Here is a 21,762-nt window from a genome sequence, read left to right as displayed (position 1 = left end):
GATAACCAACACCTTGAAGCGCACCCAGAAGACCACTGGGAGCCAGTGCAGCTCACGCAGGAGAGGTGTTGTATGGGAGTGCCAAGCGGCTCCCGTGACTACCTGCGCGGCCACATTCTGGATCAGTTGGAGCCTCCGGGTGCTCTTCCAGGGGAGCCCCATGTAGAGAGCATTGCAGTAGTCCAGGCGAGAGGTGACACATGAGTGACTGTGCACAGGGAATCCCGATCAAGAAAGGGCCACAACTGGCGAATCAGGCGAACCTGACAGAAGGTCCCCCTAGCTACAGCCGTCAGATGTTCCTCCAAGGACAGCTGTGTATCCAGGAGGACTCCCAGATTGCGCGCCCTCTCCGCGGGGGCCAAAGACTCGCCCCCGATAGTCAGTGATGGGGTCAACTGACTATATCGGGATGCCGGGAACCACAGCCACTCAGTCTTGGAATTGGGCATCCAATTAACTTCAAGATGTATCACAGTGAAGGAAAATAACTACTATAAACTGAGAAATCAAATTGAAATAGACTTGAAAAAAAGGAAAAATCTACAACTATCATTAATGGGAAGGATAGCGCTAATCAAAATGAATGTACTACCAAGAATTTTGTTCTTTTTTCAAACAATTCTGATAAAGCTGGAGAAAAAATATTTTGAAAGTTTGAATAAAATGATGTGGAAATATACATGGCAAGGAAAGAAAGCAAGAATTAATATTAAACTGCTTCAAGACGCTAGGACTAGAGGAGGTTTTGGTCTACCAAATTGGGAACTTTATCATCAAGCGGCAATGTTAATTTGGGTTAAAGAATGGATTCTATTGAGAAATACAAGACTATTGACTTTGGAAGGACATGATTTGCAACTAGGCTGGCATGCTTTTTTATGATATGAAAAAAATACATGAATACTTCCAGAGACACTGTTTAAGAAACAGCTTGTTAACAGTATGGGAGAGAGTGAAAGAGAAACATTATATGGAAATACCAATGGGGCTTTCAACAATAGAAGTGTTGACACATCCAAATATTGGATGTGTCCAACAATATTGGACAATATTGTTAGATATAAGGACATTTTAACAGAGAAGGGAGAACTAAAACAGAAACAAGATTTAGAAAAACAAGGGATTGAGATTGATTGGTATGCACGAGTGCAGATACAATCAAGATATGATAAAGATCTGAAACAATATGGTTTTAATTTGGAGGAGTCAGTGTTGGATCAGATAATGACTGGAAAGGATGAAAAAATGATTAAAAGGTTGTATAATTATTTACTGATTATATCAGAAGATGAAGAAGTAAAAGAGACAATGATAACATGGGCGAAAAACTTTGGTTATGCAATAGAATTAGAGAAATAGCAACAACTATGGGAAAAAAATTATAAATTGACTATGGCAACTGCATATAAAGAAAATTTATATAAAATGTTTTATAGATGGCATATGCCACCAGAAAGAATAGCAAAAATGTTTAAAGATAAATCAGGTAAATGCTGGAAATATTTACATTTGCCAAGATCATATTATCATATATGGTGGTCATGTACGGAAGCAAAAAACTATTGGTCTAGAATACAGATATGGTTAGAGGAAATGTTACATAAACCAATAGAATTAAAACCAAAGATTTTTGTATTGAGTATTTTGCCAGAAAGATATAGCAAAGAAGAAGTATATTTAATTATACATATAATAACACCAGCAAGAATTGTATTTGCACAAAATTGGAAGACAGAGAAAATTCCGTCAGAAGGTAAAGTAATAAAAAAGATTTTAGACTGTGTGGAAATGAACAGATTTACGCTAAGAATAAAAGATAAAGAGGAATCAGTGTATTTCAAGATATGGGAAAGATTCTACGTATGGATAGAAAAGAAATATGAATAAAAGTTGATAGATAAATGATATAGATAATAGAAAGTTAAATGAGGGATAAGATAAAAAAGAAATAGAAACTCAGATGACACCAGAGTAAATGGAAAAGGGGGATGGCCGGGGGGGGGGGAGAAAGAAGATTATAAATATAAATGTACAATTATGAAATGATAGATTGGGTAAAAAGGGAAAGAAATTAAAAAGAAAGTATATATTATTAGAAAATTGGAATTGCTCAGTTACCAAATAAGGGAAATATTGCACAACAAAGGAGACAGAAAGGAAAGAAGAGTAGTGGGATAGAGGAGGAGCGGGAGAGAGGAATGGAAGAAAGGAGAAGGAGAGGAAGAAAGGATAGGGGACAAGAGCAGGAAAGAAGTTTAGAAAGGGGGAAAAGAGGGGAGGAGTGGGGGAGAAGAAGGGGAAGTAGGGGAGGAGAGGGGAGGAGAAAGAAAGTAGAAGAGAGGAGGGAGGGGAAAGAAAGAAGGAGAAGAAGAAGGCTTGTTGTGAAAAGAGGGAAAAGAGAAGGTAGAATAGCAACCCCAAATGTAATTAAAATGTCTTACTTTTATGCTTTCATTAGAAAAAATATGTATATATGATCAATTATGGATAAGAGAATGTACATTTATAATATGGGTAAAAGAAATAAAAATAAAAAACTTTTTTTCAAAAAAAAGTTGCTCTGTGTTTAATTTTTGGTCATATGCCATCTGAAGAAACTTCTGGATATCACAAGAGTACTGATAGACTGAATTATGGCTGCTTTCGTTAGTACAGAAGACTCCGGAATGGCTAATATTTCTAATTGTGTAATATGTTAATACTTTTAGTGTTTTATTTTTTTCTCACTTTTACAAAGATATTATATATATGCTTGCATAATTCTTCAAAACTAACTTAAAAGGAAGTTTTGAATTTAATATATCTTGTTCAAATCATGGAAATCCAATTCAAATATGTGTAATAATGCATAAGATTGTTTATAGGAAACGATCTTCTAGCACAATCTTTCCTAATCAGGAACTATAAATGAATGGCTTTACAGAAAGTGTGTCCTTTGACTTCTCTGTCTTGGCCCCCAACTGCTTAATCCCTTTTCAACTTGTTTAACATCATTTCAACCAAGAAGAAAAATGAAACTAACCAGATATGAAGACTTTCATGTTTATGCTCAGGACTCATAATGTTCTCAAATAAAGAATAGAAATAGTCAGGTATCAGAGGAAAAATCAAGGTATGCTATTTGTTAACAAGAGAGCTGTTACTTTTCTGGTTGATGGGCAGAAAATGAAAGATTGTACAAATTCTATACAAAGGTATGCTTGAAAGAAACCTCAGTTGAAACCTACTGCCAATTTTGGTCATGCATTGGATTTCTAGAAAGAAAGTATTTGTATGAATCTCTGCATTTTCCCTTCCAAAGGCAACATGATATTAAAGGAAATTTGTGGCAGGATCGTTAGATACAGCATAAGCCAGGCTTTTTTCCAAATTCACAACTGAGACCATCAGGATATAAATCAGATAACTGAAAAACTGGTCCAAAATTGTTAGTCTTTTCTCTCCAACATATATTCTTTACTCTGCATGTATTGATACATTTTGAATTCTTTGGTTTTGAAATGTGTAATTGCCCATTCTATCAACAACTAAAATCAACAGAAATTTTAATAAGTAAATAATTTAATTTAATCATATAAATAATAATTAAATAAAATAATTAAAATAATTTAATTAATGTAAATAATTTAATAGTAGATTAACTATTACAACAGAAAACTAAAAGCAACTACAATTATATCGTTATCTAATAAAAGAGATATGAAACAGATAACATTATCAAGTAAAATTTACAGCATGCGTAATGATGTTCTCATTGAAATGAGGTGGAATGGATAAGATCCTAACCTCCAAAAATTCGATAGTGCAGTGACTAAATCAAAGTGCCTCCCAGCATAGCTGAAATTCCTTTGAGATGTATATTAATAGGATGCAGCACATACATGTTTTAAATAAAAGAAATATATAGAGAGAAATGCTTCCCACCTACATTCCCAGTAAAGTAGTGTGTCTCAATCTTAGTAACTTTAAGATGTGTGGACTTGAACTCCCAAAATTCCCTGCCCAACAGACTGGCTGGGGAATTCTGTGAATTGAAATCCACACATCTTAAGTTTTGAGTACTTATTTGTGTATACTACCCATCAAACTTGTGCAAAAGATAAAATGTTGAGCATATACAAATTTAAGTTATCCACAAATAATAATAATAAATTTACGTACCATGAAACTACAATATAATGACTTGTAATAAGTCCTACATAAGCTTGCCTCTGCTTAACTGAAGCAATGAGGGTCGCTTTAGTAGTGTTATGACACAGATGGAGTAGCAGCTTCAGACAAAGCAAGCAGGCAGTCCTTTCCCAAGTTTACAGTTATAGCTAAGTGGCTATGGATCAGGATCAGCTAGAGCCCTGCTGGGCAGGAGCCCAGACCAGTGGTGAAATCCTACTGGTTCACACCGGTTCGGGCGAACTGGTAGTAAAAAAAAGCTACCGGTTGGTCCAGTGTGAAATCTAAATTTTTTTCCTACCAGTTCTGTGGGCATGGCTTGATGGGTGTGGCTATGTAGTCATGTGACCGAGGTGTCAAAAGACAGAAACTTATTTTAATAATGTCCTGCTGGAGCAGGGGGTTGGACTAGATGACCTCCAGGTCCCTTCCAGCCCTGGATTGCTGTGCTCTTTTAAGGTTCTCTGAAACTGCCTCTAGTGCCAGGTTTGTGATCCTTCCTTCCTCTCATTTTTCCCTCCCTCCCTCCCTTTTTTCTTTTTCTTTCTTTCTTTCTCCCCTCCCTCTTTCTTTAATCTCTCCCTCTCTCTTTCTTTTTAAAAAAAATTCATTTCAATATCAAATTCCTTCCCCCATTGAAATAATTTTGAATCCTTACAAAATATAGATTGCAGTTCTCAGTGACTAGTTAGTTTATATTATAATTTGTAAGCACATATGCATAGATCCAGTTTGGTTTAGCTGCTAAAGCATCAGACTATAAAATTGGAGTCCCATCTATGGTAAAAAAAATAACTGAATAGCCTTGTGACAAATTTCAGCCGTGGGATCAATGGCAAACTGTGTCTGAAATCTTGCCAAGAAAACTGCCAGTTGTCAGGAACATAAAATAAGCCGACATACACACAAACAAACACATATACAGAGAGATACAAACACACACACACACACATAAACAAACAAACAAACACAACACACACACACACACACACACACATACAAACGCAAACAAATTATACCCTGCCTTCATTCAAGAGCTTCAAGATCCTTCTCCTATTTTCTTCCCATGGCTATTAAAATTCCCGAAAGTACCTATTCAGCTTTCATGTCTTTTGAGATGAACAAAGTAATAGTAACTGTATTACTTTATACAGTAGAAACTTGTATACTCTACTGTATAGAGCAGCTGTTCTCAACCTTCCTAATGCCGCGACCCTTTAATACAGTTTCCTCATGTTGTAGTGACCCCCAACCATAAAATTATTTTCATTGCTACTTTATAACTGTAATTTTGCTACTGTTATGAATCGTAATGTAAATATCTGATATGCAGGATGTATTTTCATTGTTATAAATTGAACATAATTAAAGCATAGTGATTAATTACAAAAACAATATGTAATTATATATTGTGAAATATTTATTTCTAATTACAAATAAATGAAATTTTGTCTTGAAGCATGGTGTAGCATGGATAACAGTCTTAATATAACAACAGTAAAGTACATTACTATATTTTGCGACAGTATGCGTAAAAATCTCTGGTGGCTCAGCAGACTAATTAACATCCACTTACATCTGCTGCCTGCAATTACTGCAAGTTCAAATCTCACCAGGCTCAAAGTTGACTCAGCCTTCCATTCTTTCTAAGGTAGGTAAAATGAGGACCCAGATTATGGGGGCAATAAGGTGACTTTGTATAAATATACAAAAGTATGAAGGCTATTGCTTAATGCATTGTAAACCGGCCTAAGTCTCCAGAGAAGGGCGGCATATAAATCAAATAAAAAAAAAAAAAAGCCAACGTCAGTGTGAAGGTTGAGATTGCTTCTTTCTCACCAGATCAGAAATTCTCGAGACAGTCTTTGCAAGAGCACAACAAAGATTATCTTCCACAAGTCTACTTCTGTATTTAGACTTGATAACCAACAAGCTGGAAAACCCTGTTTCACAAAGATATGTTGTTGGAAATGGAAGAAGGTGCAACACAGTCTCAGACAGAACAGGATATGACTGCAAACACTTGATCCAGAATTTTTTAACTGGCATTGTAGAGAAATCAGTTCTCGCTGCATCGTTGTTAATAAGTTCAATGAACTCCTTTTGTGCTGTCTGAGCAACATCTTCAACTTTGACTGTGAATGGGCTTCTGGCAAGTGCAAATGGGGTGTCAGGTAGATTTGGAAAGTATGATGAAATTTCGTCTGCAAGCATGGTCAAGTGTTCTTTCACAGAAATTATCATCGTAATCCTTTTGTCTGGTTCAATGTCATGCTCCCAAAGAAAGCAGATAAGGTAGGCAACATGTAAATTTTATTTTCATCCAATTTTTTTTTGCCAAAGCTGAAGTTTCATTTGGAATGATCGGATCTTTTCGGACAAATCGAGGCATGTTGCATTTGGTCCTTGCAGTGATAAATTTAACTCATTCAAGATGGCAAAGATGTCAACCAAGTAAGCTATTTTCTGCAGTTCACTTTTATCGCCGAAAAGTGCTTCAAACTGCAGTCTTGTTTTCTGATTAAAAAACGTTTTGATTTCATCACGAAGCTCAAAAACACATTTTAAAACTTTTCCTCTCGACAACCATCTCACTTCAGTGTGAAATAGCAAAGCATTGTTCGGCGCATCCAACTTGTTGCACAGTTGCGAAAACAGTCGACTGTTTAAAGAGCTCGCCTTTACATAATTGACATAACTTATGACGCTTTTCAATACTTCTTGTAACTCTTGTGGCAGCGACTTTGTTGCTAATATTTGCCGATGAATCATACAGTGAGTTCCGATGACTTTTGGTGACTCATTCAGTACTAAACGTTGAAATCCAGATCGACATCCTAGCATAGCTGGAGCACCATCTGTGCAAACACCACAAACCTTTTCCCAAGAGATCTTATGATCTTTCAGAAATGAACCAACTGTGTCAAATACATTACTTGCAGTAGTTGTCGTTTCAAGAGGTTTGTAAAAAAGAAATTCATCTTTAAAGTTGCCATCATTAATATACCTCACATAAACCAGTAACTGTGAACAGTTTGCAACGTCTGTAGATTCATCAAGCTGGATACTAAATATTGGAAGTGGAACAGATTTAATTTCCTGGATTACCTAATCAAGAATATCAGCAGACATGTCATCTATTCTTCTGCGGACAGTGTCGTTAGATAAGGAAATCATGCTCAATTTCTTAACAAATTCGTCTCCGATCATAACTCGAACAATGTCTTTGGCCGCTGGCAACAGTAAATCCTCAGCAATGGTGTGAGGTTTCATAGCTCTGGCGATTCTGAGTGCCACCAAATATGAAGCTTCAATGGCCGCTACGTTTTGTTTGTGGTACTTGCCGCCAGTGTCAAGTCTGGCTTTGCTTCTAAAATAGTTGGTATCCTTGCCGGTAAAGCTCGGATGCTTGCTATCAAAATAGTGTTTTATTTTGTTCGGTTTCATAGATTCGACTGATAGAACTTCACAACAAATAACACATTGCGGTTTCTCAATTCCTGCTGTAATTATTGAGGTAAACCCATACTGTAAAAAATCCTCACTATATTTTCTTTTCTTAATGTTCTTCTCTACACGATCCATTGTCATGGGATGATTTGCTAATGAAAATAATATTTAACAATAGCTTTAATAATACAAAAGATGATACATGGCATAATTCTTCCCTAACTTGTACATGACTGTAAGAGCCAGGAGAGATCATGGATTGAGTAAAATGTGGTGAAACTTACTAAACAACGCTCTTGCTTAGCAACCAAAATTTTGGGCTCAATTCTGGTCATAAATCAAGGACTTTCTTTGCCTTCCTCTGAATGGCAGCCTTATCCTAATAAACTCCTTCTCCTTTCTGGCAATTTTCCTCTCTGTTAGAGGCACCAAAATAATCCAGGCAATGTAAGGTTTCCTGCTACAGCAGGGGGTTGGACTAGATGGCCTCTAAGGTCCCTTCCAGCCCTATATTGCTTCCTGTTTCAAAGCGTCTTCTGAAGCCATGTCTAGTGCCAGGGTTTGTGTTCCTTCCTTCCTCTTCTTTTTCTTTCTTTCTTTCTTTCTTTCTTTCTTTCTTTCTTTCTTTCTTTCTTTCTTTCTTTCTCTCTCTCTCTCTCTCTTTCCCTCTTCCTTTTTTCTTTCTCTCTTTCTTCTCTCCCTTCCTCTTTCTTTCTTTCTTTTTCTTTCTTTCTTTTTGCTCTCTCCCTTCCTCTCCCTTCTTTCTTTTCCTCTTTCTTGTCTCTCCCTTCCTCTCTTTCTTCCTTTTTCTTTCTTTCTTTTCACTCTCTCTCCCTTCCTTTCCTTCTTTCTCTCCTTCTCTTTCTTTTTCTCTTTCTTTCTTGTCTCTCCCTTCCTCTCCCTTTCTTTCTATTTCTTTTTTGTCTCTTTTTCTTTCATTCTTTTTTCTCTCTCCCTCTTTCTCTCTTTTTCTTTCTCTTTTTCTCTTTCTTTCTTGTCTCTCCCTTCCTCTCCCTTTCTTTCTTTTTTTGTCTTTTTCTTTCATTCTTTCTTTTCTCTCTCTCTCCCTTCCTTTGCTTCTTTCTTTCTCTTTCTTTCTTTGTCTCTTTCTTTTTCTTTCTTGTCTCTCCCTTCCTCTTTCTTTTTTTCTCTCTCATTTTCTTTGTCTCTTTCTCTCTCTCTCTTTCTTTCTCTCTCTCTCTCCCTCCCTCCTTCAAAGTCTAGGAGAGTGAGACTGGGAGGCCCGAGAGAAAATGCCTGGCCACGGCGGTGGCAGCAGCGGCACCCAAAACAGGAGCTTCAGGCTAGGGCAGGCAGAGGCAGGGGTTGAAACAGGAGCTTCAAGGGGCACACCCCAAAACTTTTCCTGCGTGGTTTTTGCCGCTGCAGGCACCAGCGGCGGCGGCAGGGAGTCACGGAACTCCCTGGGACTTTTCCTGCATGGTTTTTGCCGCTGCAGGCATTGGCGGCAGCGGCGGGAAGTCCCGGAACTCCCCGGGACTTTTCCTGGGCGTATTTTCCTTCCCTACGGCTGGGCGGCCCTGACATGCTTGCCTGCCTTCCATGCACCCTTCCAGGTGGTCCTGTAGCCAGGCCCACTTGCCTGCTTCCTCCCCCATCACCGCCTCTTTGTTCGGCTGCTTACCTTCCGCGGCGGCTGGTCCAGAGCAGCCCCTAGCCAACTGCCGCTGCTGGAAAGCTTTCTCTGAAGGAAAGCTGCTGTCATCACCGCCTTGTTCTTCACATATGCACATCCCATTGGAGTTGCAAGGCAATGAGATGCGCATGCGTGAAGAACATGGCGGCAACAAACATGGTGGCCAGGGCGAGCGAGAGGCGACCGGGCGACCGGTTTGGGGGCGTGGCCAACCTACCATTGCTACCGGTGCTGCGAGCGACTAAATATTTTTACTACTGGTTCTCCCAAACCGGTGAGAACCGGTAGCAACCCAATACTGCCTAAGACCATCGAAAATATGTGTTTTCCTATGGTCTTAGGCGACCCTTGTGAAAGGCTCGTTCGACCCCCAAAGGGATCGCGACTCACAGGTTGAGAATTGCTGGTATAGAGGCAACCAGGTGCAAACCATTAATCAGGTCTCTTCTTTCTGCCCAAGTTAGAACCTTTTATCAATAAGATTAAATATCCATCAACATCACCAAAAATGTATTGTGATGAAATCGATCTTTTCATATAACTATCAGTGTTAGCTTTCATAAACAGACATTTTTCCAATAGCCAAAAACATTCAGATGCACCTTTAGCAACACTCAAACCTGGTGAAATAAATAAAGAATAATTGAGACATTGCAAAATAATGAGCTAAATTTCTTTTTAAAAGATTATGGAACATGATTCCACTGGATGATATAGTAATTTAGATGGCTTTAAAAGAAAAATAACTCAATTGCATTAAATTGTATCACATATAACCAATCTGTCCCAGAATTCATCAAGAAAGAATAACAAAAGAAAATCAAAGGTCTTATGAAATTATTTTCTCATAAAAGGTCCTATTCTTCCCAGAATTCTGAAAAACATACTTATATTGAAGTATTCTTTCAAAATCTTCATGCATTTTAGAATATGCCTCCTTTGAATTTGTTGCATTCCTTGTATCTCTTCCTAAAATTTCATTTAAATGGTTTTGATTGCTCAGGATCTTTTATTTTTGGTGTTCATACTATACTAAAAAAAAAAGGATATTTAAATGATACAGTATTCTTTGGGAGGGGATTAATTTCTTGATCCCAGATACAATTGCTTGAAATGAAAGTTGTACAAAAAGTTGCTCATAAAAGGATTTATGAAGTCTTGCAAGACATCTACATATCAGGATTTACCTTATTGCACTTGCAGATAAATGCCCGTAAGAGCCACTAGCTGAAGAACTGCTACGGGAATTGTTCAGAATTGTCACTAAGGAGTTTGGAGATGTGCGGATCATGGTCTGAAGGTCAAAACTATGATCAGACAGCGGCGATAAGGACAATGTTCGTTTTCGACTTGGTCTTGTTGGTAGCCTGGGACTTGAAAACCTAGTGCCTGTTGTATAAAAGAAAACAAAACCCCACAATTATTTATCAGAGCACCAATCCTTTTTTTTTATTGCTACTGGCAGTGGATATAAAGATTTGTGACACTAATACATGCTTTTGACATGTGCACTCTTTTCACTTATGATCTACTAGTTATGACTGAAAAAAATTAAGAAAAAAACATTTATCTTTCCATTGCTTACCTCAAGGGAACTTTCTTGGTTAATGTGCAAGCAAAATGATAAATTGCTAAACAAAGGGAAAAGACTTTTATTTATTTATTTATTGAATTTGTATACCGCCCTACTCCCGAAGGACTCAGCGCGGTGAACAGCTGAATAAAATACATATAATATAAATGTTAAAAAACCATTAAAATACAATTAAATAATTGGCCCAGAAAACAAAATTTAAAACACCCCAAATTCATAAGGCAAGTTTAAAATTTAAAAATTTTAAAAACAATTTAAAAGAGAGGTTAGGCCAGGCCGGCCTGCTGAAATAGAAATTTTTTGATGGCATGGCGGAAAGCGCGTAGGTCCGGGATCCTCCGTATCTCTGGGGGGAGCTCGTTCCAAATGACGGGTGCCCCCACAGAGAAGGCTCTCCCCCTGGGGGCCGCCAGTCGACACTGTTTGGCCAACGCCACCCTGAAGAGCCCCTCTCTCTGGGAGCGTACTGGTCGGTGGCAGAAGGCGGTCTCGTAAATACCCTGGTCCTAAGCCATGGAGCGCTCTAAAGATGGTAACCAGAAACTTGAAGCGCACCCGGAAGACCACCGAGAGCCAGTGCAGCTTGCACAGGAGGGCGGTCACATGGGAGCGCCACATTGCTCCCATAACCACCCGCGCGGCCGCATTCTGGACCAGCTGGAGCCTCCGGGTGCTCCTCAAGGAGCAGTAGTCCAGGCGGGAAGTGACGAGGGCATGAGTGACCGTATTTAATGAGTCCCGATCCAGAAAGGACGCAACTGGCGAATCAGGCGAACCTGATAAAATGCCCTCCCGGCCACAGCTGTCAAGTGCTCTTCTAAAGACAGCTGTGAGTCCAGGAGGACCCCCAAGTTGCGAGCCCTCTCCGGGGGGGCCAACGACTCGCCCCCAATAGTCAGTGATGGCACCAACTGACTATATCGGGATGTCGGAAACCACAGCCACTCGGTCTTGGATGGGTTGAGCCTGAGTCTGTTCCTCCCCATCCAGATCCGTACAGCCTCCAGGCACTGGGACATCACTTCAAGGACATCATTGGGGTGGTCCAGGGTGGAGATGTACAGCTGGGTGTCATCAGCGTACTGGTGGTACTTCACCCCGAAACCACGGATGATTTTACCCAGCGGCTTCACATAAATGTTGAACAGAAGGGGCAAGAGGACCGATCTTTGTGGCACCCCACATACAAGGGGCCTCGGGGACGACCTCTACCCCTCTGCCAACACTGACTGCGACCGGTCAGAGAGGAAGGAGGAGAACCACTGCAGCACGGTGCCTCCCACCCCTAACTCTTCCAGCCGGTGCAGCATGATACCATGGTCGATGGTATCAAAAGCCGCTGAGAAGTCTAATAGGACCAGGACAGAGGAACAACCCCTGTCCCGAGCCCTCCAGAGATCATCAACTAATGCGACCAATGCCGTTTCCGTGCTGTACCCAGGCCTGAAGCCCGACTGGAACGGATCCAGATAAGCCGATTCATCCAGGTACTGAGGGAGCTGTCGTGCTATCACACTCTCAACAACCTTCGCAACAAAGCGAAGGTTGGAGACTGGACGATAATTAGCCAATACTGCCGGGTCCAGGGAAGGCTTCTTGAGGAGAGGTCTCACCACCGCCTCTTTCAAGGCGGCGGGAAAGACACCCTCACTCAAAGAAGCATTTATAATCCCTGGAGCCAGCCTCGTGTAACCTCCCGAGAGGCCAGCACCAACCAGGAGGGACACGGGTCCAATAAACATGTGGCAGTATTCAGTCTACTCAGTATCCTGTCCACGTCTTCGGGGGTCACAGAATCAAACTCTTCCCAGATAATATTCTCACGACCTGCCTCCATCCTCCCCCCTGAATCTACCCCGTCAGAGTCCATATATTCCCGAATCTGAGCGATTTTATCATACAGATACTGTACAAAGTCCTCGGCTCTACCCTCCAAGGGGTCCTCCCGCATTTCCTGAAGGAGCAGGGAGCGGCCCTAAACAGGGTGGCTGGGCGGTTATCTGATGACGCAATAAGTGGAAAAATAGTTATATTTTGCCGCTTTTATCGCCACAAGGTAAGTCTTAATATGAGACCTTACCAGTGTTCGGTCAGATTCAGACTGGCTGGCCCTCCAACCGCTCTCCAGGCATCTTTTCCGGCGGTTCATCTCCCTCAGCTCCTAGGTAAACCAAGGAGCCAAGCGAGATCGGTGCCGAGTCAGAGGCCGCAAAGGCACGACCTGATCCAAAGCTCCAGCGGCCGCCCTATCCCAGGCGGCCACCATGTCTTTGGTCGAGCCGTGAGCCAGAGCCTCAGGAAACGGCCCAAGCTCCGTCTGGAACTGATCCGGGTCCATCAGGCGCCTGGGGCGGAACCACCTCATCGGTTCCGCCTCCCTGCGGCGGGGTGTAGCAGTTCGAAGGTCAAGACAAAGGAGGGAATGATCCGACCATGACAAGGATTCAGTCACTATATCCCCAATTTCGAGATCATTCAACCACTGGCCAGAGACAAAAACCAAGTCCAGAGTGTTTCCCCCCATGTGAGTAGGGCCATGCACTAGCTGGGTCAGGTCCATAGCCATCATGGAAGACATGAACTCCCGCGCTGCCTGACGCTTCACCGATGGATGGCAGGTTAAAATCCCCCATGACCATAAGCCTCGGGGTATCAACCGCCACCCCGACTATAACGTTGAGTAGTTCGGGCAGGGCCGCTGCCACGTGGCAGGGAGCCAGGTACGTGATCAGCAAGCCCACCTGTACCCCATGATCCCACTTCACCAGGAGGGACTCACAACCGGCAATCTGAGGAACAGTGGCCTCCCTCGGACCAAGACCTTCTTTTATAACAACCGCTACCCCCCCCCGCCCCTGGCCTTGAAGATCCCAGGGAGGGTTTTTCAAGGCCAGGGGAAAGTTCTTCACGGCAGATAGAAATAGTCTGGATGGCGGATGACCAAACAATGCCTGAAGCCAGGCCTTAGGGGAAAGAGAGACCAAATAAGGGCAGCCAACCAGCCACTTTTCTGTGGCCATCCAGCCTTTCCAAGTCTCCTTCAGGTCTTCCAGCAATCCTATAGTTCATATAGATCATATAGTTGCTTCCCAGATCGTTACAGGGTTCCCATCCGGAGCAATTTCAAGATGATAAACCATCAGCGAACTCCTCTCACTCTCCACAGCAGATGATTTGACCAGGTTGACTTCTCTCGGTGCTGTCCCAATGGCTGCCATCATAGCCGCCCCCGCGCTGCCGCCGCCGCCACCAGCAGCCAAATCATCCCCTGAGTCTTCCATGAACCCCCGGGGATCCGACAAAGGCTGCCGCATCGCCGCTGCCATTTTGGCTGCCATCGCTGCTCTAGCCGCCCCCAGGAACATGCCGAGTAGCTGCAACTGCAGCCGCTGCACCGATCATCGTCGCCTAAGCCTCCCAATGGTGTCTGCCTCACAGCAGCTCCTCTTGGCTCTTCTCAGCTCCCAAAGATGTTCCAGAGAGCACAAGTTCTTAAAAGCTCTCTATGGGACCGGAACATATTCATCTAGCAGGGCCGGACCAAAGAAAAGAAGCTTGGCCCATACAACCCCCGAAATGCCAAAAATTAGCCCCTCCGGCAATGGAGGATCAGCTGGAGGCCGCCATCTTGGAGCATGTGCCTTAAACCCTTATATGTTATCTTTTGCATTTCTAGTAATTTATGAATCTGATGGCTGTTTAGACTTCCACTTTATTAATTCACTAGAAACAAGGAGATGGAGTGGTTCAAATCTAAGCTAGTAGTTAACTCAAAACTTTTTGTAAAAATTGCTAAAAAGGTTTCTAACATATATTCACCCAACATAAGGAAAATCAAGATGCATGTTTTGTTCATGAATAAAATAAAAATTATTCCAAAATATTTATATGTATTTATATTTTATATTTTCTCCTGGAGGCTTAGAATGAAATAAAACTTAAGGCTTCCTAGCAATTCTGCTGGATTTAAACCAGTACCCTAAATATTATTTTAAGATGGCATACAGTAGTGGCCAAAATTGTGGAAACCTTTTGGGAAAAGTGTATTTTTGAGGTTTGATGGCTTTTTTTGGAGTAGTACCATAAATTTATATATCAATGGAAAGAGAATTTAATCAAGAATGTAATGCAACAAAGTTTTTTCAATTATCTGCATTCTATGAAAAGTTATAGCCGAATAACCAGAAAAAGGAAGCACAACTTGTTTAGGTTGATATCAGGTAGCTTTCCTTCATCTGATTGTAGCCAATGAGCATGAGTGTTTAGAGAGCCAATCAGGTATCATCTTGTTTTGGCAATGAGCCAATCAGATCGCAGTAGGATTCAGTTATTGATGTCATGTATTGAAGCTGAGAAGAGCACATCTGTCAGTGTGTTATGTGATCACTATCAAGTTGGTTGGTTGTTTTTTTTTTTCATTTAGTGAGTTTGTAAAACATAATAAAATTAAAGTAATGGTGCAAAGAGTTGACTGGTCACCCAGAAAGTGATGTAAAATAGTATTATTAAGTGAACAAGGTTACAGTTATAAAGAAATTAGAAGAAAAATTGGTGGAAACTTAACCAAAAGTGGCATTTCTAAGTTTTTGAAGAGGTATAAAGAGACTCAGTCACTATAAAACCACACTGGTAAAGGCAGGAAAAGGCGCACAACAGCAAGTGATGATTGAAGAATTAAGAGATTGTACCTACATGACAGAAGAAAATCATCTGGGTGCATACAAATGGCACAATGCAATGTGAAGTTGAGTGCAAGGACTTTCGGCAAAGACTACAGGAATTTGGTCTATAATCTAGATTTCCACGAAAAAAGCCACTTTTATCTCTCAAACAAAGGTTGAAAAGCATTACATTCTTGATTAAATTATCTTTCCATTGATATATAATTTTATGGTACCACTCCCCAAAAAAGTGGTGTTATTAGCCATCAAACCTCAAAAATATACATTTCCCAAAAGGTTTCCACAATTTTGGCCACTACTGTACCGTAATCCAGCCAGAATGATATGCTGCAATCTCCAATGTCTATGATGTGTGAAAAAATGTTCTATAAAAGGGTAAGCCACCAATAAAATCCATTGTGCATTTGCTCAAAATATTTGCTATTTGAATTCTTGCTTTATTGCTTCCATTATGACATTATCTGGTCTATAATCAATATTTACTTCATTTTGGAAATCTTTGGTCACAAGTAAGTGTCAATTATCTCCAGCATCTGGTTTGTGGTTCTTGTCTTTCTTCTTTGCTTCTATATAACTAGAAACAAAACATGTTGCTCCAATCTTGCTCAGGATATAGTATTGACAAGTGGGTGGAAAATCCTCCCCCAGCCTCCTTACTCTTTTCATCTCTTGTTTATGTCCTGCCACTGGCTCTGTGGCTGTCTACTACTTTGATTTAATGCAGAATTTAAGATTCTTTGAAATTATGGTGTCCTTTCCTTGCCTTTGAATGAAAACAGTTATTAAAGTTTACAAGAAAGTTTGTTTAAGATAGCAAACTTTTATAAAGGAACAGCGATCTCAAATGCTATGCTTAAATAGTTTCTCTTCATCAGACTATACGGCAAGGAAAATTATAGTTCCTGAGTCTATAGTTATCTAATCCCAACAAGCACCATTTGTTTCCAAGATAGTAGCTGCCACTGGAAGTTTTATGCTACACACTGATGCACAATTACATCTGACTCTACTACATATCATTAAATATTCCTTAATTCATCTAAAACATATTTTTTTGTAAATTTTTTGGGGGATCAAGGAACATCAGGTCCCTTAAGCTTCTATTGTTACCTATTAAATGCAGAATTACATTTTGGGAATTTACAGCTCTGACTGTTCTGAAGACTGACCCTGGATAATTATGTTGGAAGCTAACTAGCAATAGCAATAGTACTTAGACTTATATAGCACTTCATAGTGCTTTTACAGCCCTTTCTAAGCGATTTACAGAGTCAGAATATTGCTCCCAACAATCTGGATCCTCATTTTATCCACCTGGGAAGGATGGAAGGTTAAGTCAACCTTGAACCGGTGAGATCTGAACTGCCGAATGGCAGCTAGCAGTCAGCAGAAATAGCCTGCAGTACTGCACTCTAACCATTGCGCTACCTCGGCTCATAAATAGAATATAACCCTGCTAGGTCTCCTGAATCTATTGGTAGATTTCAGTTTAACCAATTACATTAAAGGGGATGGTCTTTGTAACAGTGTTTCTACTATTTCTGATTTTTCTATCCATAACATGCTGCAGTGAAAGATTTGCACTATACTCCAATTGGCTACCAGACATAATTTGAAGTTCTGAAACCCTGGGGCCTGATTATCTCATAAATCACCTCCCCTGCTATGTACTCGCCCAATTACTTAAATCAGCAGGGGAGGCTCTTTTTAAAAACCTCCTACTTCTTGAAACATACCTGTCTTGTATGCTAGAGTCCTCTACTGTGTGACCTTCAAGCTATGAAATGTTTTACACATAAGTGTATTTAATTGTATTGTTTTTTATTCTTACATTTTATAATGTGTATCTTAAACTTCTGCATGTCTCCTTGAGTGATACAGAAACATAAAACTAGGATATAAAGAAATCAAATAAATATAAAGAATAGTAATGGCTACTGCTCAGCAAATCTTCTCATGTAAAATAGGATGATGGTTGATAAATTTAAGATGAATGGTATATTATTTGATTATATACAATCAAATATCTTTACCCCTAATACCTTCTCCTGCTAGAATAATAAAAATAAAATTACTCTTACTAAAGCATTAATTAATAATTAAATTAAATTAAATTAATGCTTTAGTAAGAGTAATTTTATTACTTTTTATTATTCTAGCAGGAGAAAGTATTAGGGGTAAAGATTACATTAAAACAAACCCAGTTGTTATCTTTTAGTTCCCTTAATCCACAGTGAGTAGTAGCTCAGGAGCAGTAGAGAGGAATATTTTCTTATTATCTGATTTGAACATTGTATTTAAAAATACAAATGTATGGAAAGCACAGGTCCTTTAACACAAAGTAACACAGATCTTAACATTTAGCCTTAAATATAATTATAGGGTTATTGTTGTTAATCTTAATCTTGACTTTCTGCTAATTATTTTGTTTTTTGTTTTTCTTCTTTGTCACAATCTAAGATGAGAAAAACAAAAACAAAATAATTAGCAGAAATTCAAGATTTGAGTTTATTAATAAACTCAATAATTAATAAATTCAAAGGATATATTCAGCATGATGAATGGTAGGACATCCAAATTCCTGCTTAATTAAAATTAATTTATTATACATACATGTTGAAATAGTTTTAATTAGTTTTTACAAACTCTAGTCTCATTCTTTGTTTACATAAAAGTTCTATTGCCTGACTAAACAAATTCTCATCAAATAGAGCAGGTGAAGTTAAAATGACCTTTTTATAATTCATTCCTAATTTATTTCTCTACTGATTGTTTAATCAGTCAGCTTCCTAATGTATTGTTTAATACAGAAAATAGTCCTTACATGAATAATTGCTGCTAATATGACACATAAATATTGCCTTACCTAAAGAAAAATATTGATGATAGATCACCAAAAAGAACTAACCCTTTTTCTACTGTCCTTAGGGTTGTGACTAGATCCATCTAATTTGGAATTCCATCCATGACCTACTATTTTGGAGAAAAGTGATGGAGAAGACACTATTTAGGATATTAGTCTGCATTTCTTACTCCAGCTGTCAACCTTCTTTCGGTTAAAAAAAAACGTTGCTAAAAAGACAGTATTCATTCTGAAGATACAGACATCAAAAGATTGCTTCCCTTTAGAAAATGTTTACTATATTTAGTTGCTTGGATTCATTTCTGTGAATTGAATTTTGAATTGAATTGAAGTGAATTGAAATCTGCAACTTTTTAGATGCTCATTTATGAGAGTTGATTATAACTGAATTCATTAATAGAAAAAATGTTCAAATTAGACTCCTTTATATGAATTATAATAATAGAAAATGTACAGTCTGTCTCATTTGAGAAAATTCTAGCATAGAAAAAAGTCTTTACAATATGGGTGGCTCTGCAGTATTTCAAAATGATGACTTTTCGGATAATTAACAGAAAATAATGTTGTTTACCTGTAACTAAGGTTTTCAGAGGATTACCTCTGAATTCCTGGTTATAGTTTATGGCAGTGGTTCTCAACCTGTGGGTCGTGACCCCTTTGGGGGTCGAATGACCCTTTCCCAGGGGTCGCCTAAGACCATCGGAAAACTGGTTCTCCCCCCCGTGTTATTCTTAGCTTTTATTTGGCCCCACCCCCAATCTATTGCTGCCTCCTGAGTCCCAGCTGATGGCTAGAGGGAAAAAAAAATCTGTTTAAACTCTTGCTGAGGGGCTTCAAAGGGCGGCCCTACAGCTGATCAGTGTTAAAACAAATGAGTAGATCTATGCCTGCAAAAATAAATGGGTAGACCCGGTGGTGGGATTCTACTTCGGTAGAACCGGTTGTTAAGTACTTAAGTAGTTAAGCCAGTGGTTCCCAAAGTGGGCGGTACCATGCCTTGGGGGCGGTAAGAGGCAAGGGGGGCGGCAGGGGGGCGCTAGAGGCAAAAGGGGGCGACAGGGGAGCACTAAGTGGCAAGGAGGGTGGCCCCCACCCTTTGGCCTGTGCCTTGCAGCAGTTACCTCCTTGCAAGCAAACAGCAAGAAAAAACAACTCCTTTCAGCTTCAGCATAGGCTAATTAGCCCATTGATTAGATCTGTCTCCCGACTCTCAGCTGATTTGCTCTCAGCTGTTTTGCACAGGGCTCTGCAGCTTGCTGCAAAGAGCTAAATTGCTGGAGCAGATATTTTTTTTCTCCTTATGCAAATCAAGCTGAAAACAAAACTGGAAATAAAACAGGCTTTGGCTGTTACGTTGGAAAATTAGGCAGAGGCAGTTTTATTTTCTTTTTCCTCACCAAAAAAGGTAGGTGCAAACAATGGGAAATTTAGAGAAAAGGAGGAGAGTTCAAGATTTTAAAACACAAAAGAAAAAAAGCTCTATTTAACTAGGGAATTGTAATAATTGAGATAGTATTAATTGTATATTGTGTTGAAAGCAGAAATGGTTAAATTGTGGTTTGGAGGAATATATGGGGGAAATTATTTGGTTTATTATTATTGGTAAATATAATTAATTGATTTGTAAGAAATTGGATGGCATGGAAATAATTGGAATATTCATGTTCATATTGATTAATATACAAAAAAGATAGTTATATAACTAATTGATTTATATTAAAATGTTGAATTTGTATTAAACAACTGTAATATTACATAATTAACCAATGTGAGGATGGATTTAAAAATAGATGACAATGGGAAGGAGTATAATATAGAATAGAAGGGAAAAATTGAATTTGATTAAAATTAGAGATGAGGATGAAGGGTAATATTGGTTTTTTTTAAAAAATAGATGAGGAATAAATATGGCAAAAAGGAAATACAGAAATTGTAAATTTAATTGAAATGACTAAACACTGTTTAAATTTGTGAACCAGCCAAATACTCTGTTCAAAGAAAATACATTGTATGTTTGTACGTGTGTTTCTAATTATTGCTATTTATTCATATTTGTTCTCTTTTATTCTTTAAAGTTTAACAATTCATTTTTATCTTAATATCTTTATATTTGTTTGGGGATGTCTTTCTTCCCTTTCATCTTTTTTATTGTACAGCAATCTTTCTCCTCAAACCTACCACCTCTCTCTTTTCTTTCCTTCTTACTTTCTCTTCCCCCCCTTCTTCTCCTCCCTACTTCCTCTTCCTTTCTCCTTCTCCTCCTCTCTTCCTCCCTCTCTTACCCTCACTCTTACTCTAATTTCCTTCCCTTCCTTCCTCCCTCCCTTCTCTTCCTTCCCTCTCTCTCCTTCCTTCTTCCATCTCTCTTCTCCTTCTTTCATCCCTTTCTATTGCTGTATTCATTTTCAATTTTATATTTTCCACTATGGAGTCCAGGCAACCCCAGTCTTCCTTTCATTTATCAAGTATATTTCTCAAAATTTCCCCTCATCTTTTTAATTATTAGCAGTATATTTCATCTTATTCCATTTTTCCTATTGAACCCAGTGTAATCATCTTTATCTTTTTTTCAATTATTTCCTTTTCAATATTATCTCCTTGTTTCTCTTGCTTCTCATTCATCTTTTCTCTTTCTTTTTTTGCAAGCTAACCAATTCTCTGCTTCTTTATTTCCCTTAAATGCCTCCTTTATTTTTTGAAATATCTCCCTTAGTGTCTCAAATTCATCCTCCCAATTTTCCATATTTTCAATTTTAAAAGACTAGGATTTTTAAGCTTATTCTTTTCGTTTACATATGTGGGGGGGGATGCTTTTCAAGGAGCCACAAGGGGGGCTGAGAGCAGAGCCTTATTGACAGTGTCTTTTTTTTTTTTAATTTGATTTATATGCCATCCTTCTCCGGAGACTCAGGGCGGCTTACAATGCGTTAAGCAATAGCCTTCATACTTTTGTATATTTATACAAAGTCAGCGTATTGCCCCCACAAACTGGGTCCTCATTTAACCTACCTTAGAAAGGATGGAAGGCTGAGTCAACCTTGAGCCTGGTAAGATTCGAACCAGCAGAAATTGCAGGCAGCTGTGTTAATAACAGGGTGCATTAAACCACTGTACTACCAAGGCTCTATAAAATTGCTTGGAAGCCCCTTTTTTTCCCTAACAATAATGGTTTGTATGCTTTGGAATAAAACATATACCTGGAAAAAGTACTTGCAAAACTTGGAGAAAAGGAACAGAAAGGCAGGACTGGACTCATTATCAGTAGCTAGTTAGTTCATTGTTATCAGTGACTCCCATTGATTCTAAACTCATTTTAAGACTGGGTTTGGTGACTACTGAAATT

At 39.3% G+C, this 21,762-nt stretch overlaps 1 protein-coding gene across 5 annotated transcripts in view; it reads right to left on the bottom strand.

Moving 5' to 3' along the window:
* Window positions 1-21,762, bottom strand: part of GLI3 (GLI family zinc finger 3) — a 577,601-nt gene that overhangs the window by 119,566 nt on the left and 436,273 nt on the right. For all 5 annotated transcript variants that reach the window (XR_015733897.1, XM_034416535.3, XM_034416534.3 and 2 more), the window contains one exon: window positions 10,468-10,669. Coding sequence is in view for 4 of the 5 variants with exons in the window: in XM_034416535.3 (XP_034272426.1) it covers window positions 10,468-10,669 (202 nt within the window). In the remaining variant the exon portion in view is untranslated. The remainder of the gene's footprint in view (window positions 1-10,467; window positions 10,670-21,762) is intronic.

Source organism: Pantherophis guttatus, chromosome 4 (genome assembly GCF_059756535.1).
Source record: "Pantherophis guttatus breed Tessera chromosome 4, ASM5975653v1, whole genome shotgun sequence".
Classification (NCBI taxonomy): Eukaryota; Metazoa; Chordata; class Lepidosauria; order Squamata; family Colubridae; genus Pantherophis; species Pantherophis guttatus.
Note: the sequence above shows the minus strand (reverse complement) of the source record. Positions and strands in the feature narration are given on the sequence as shown.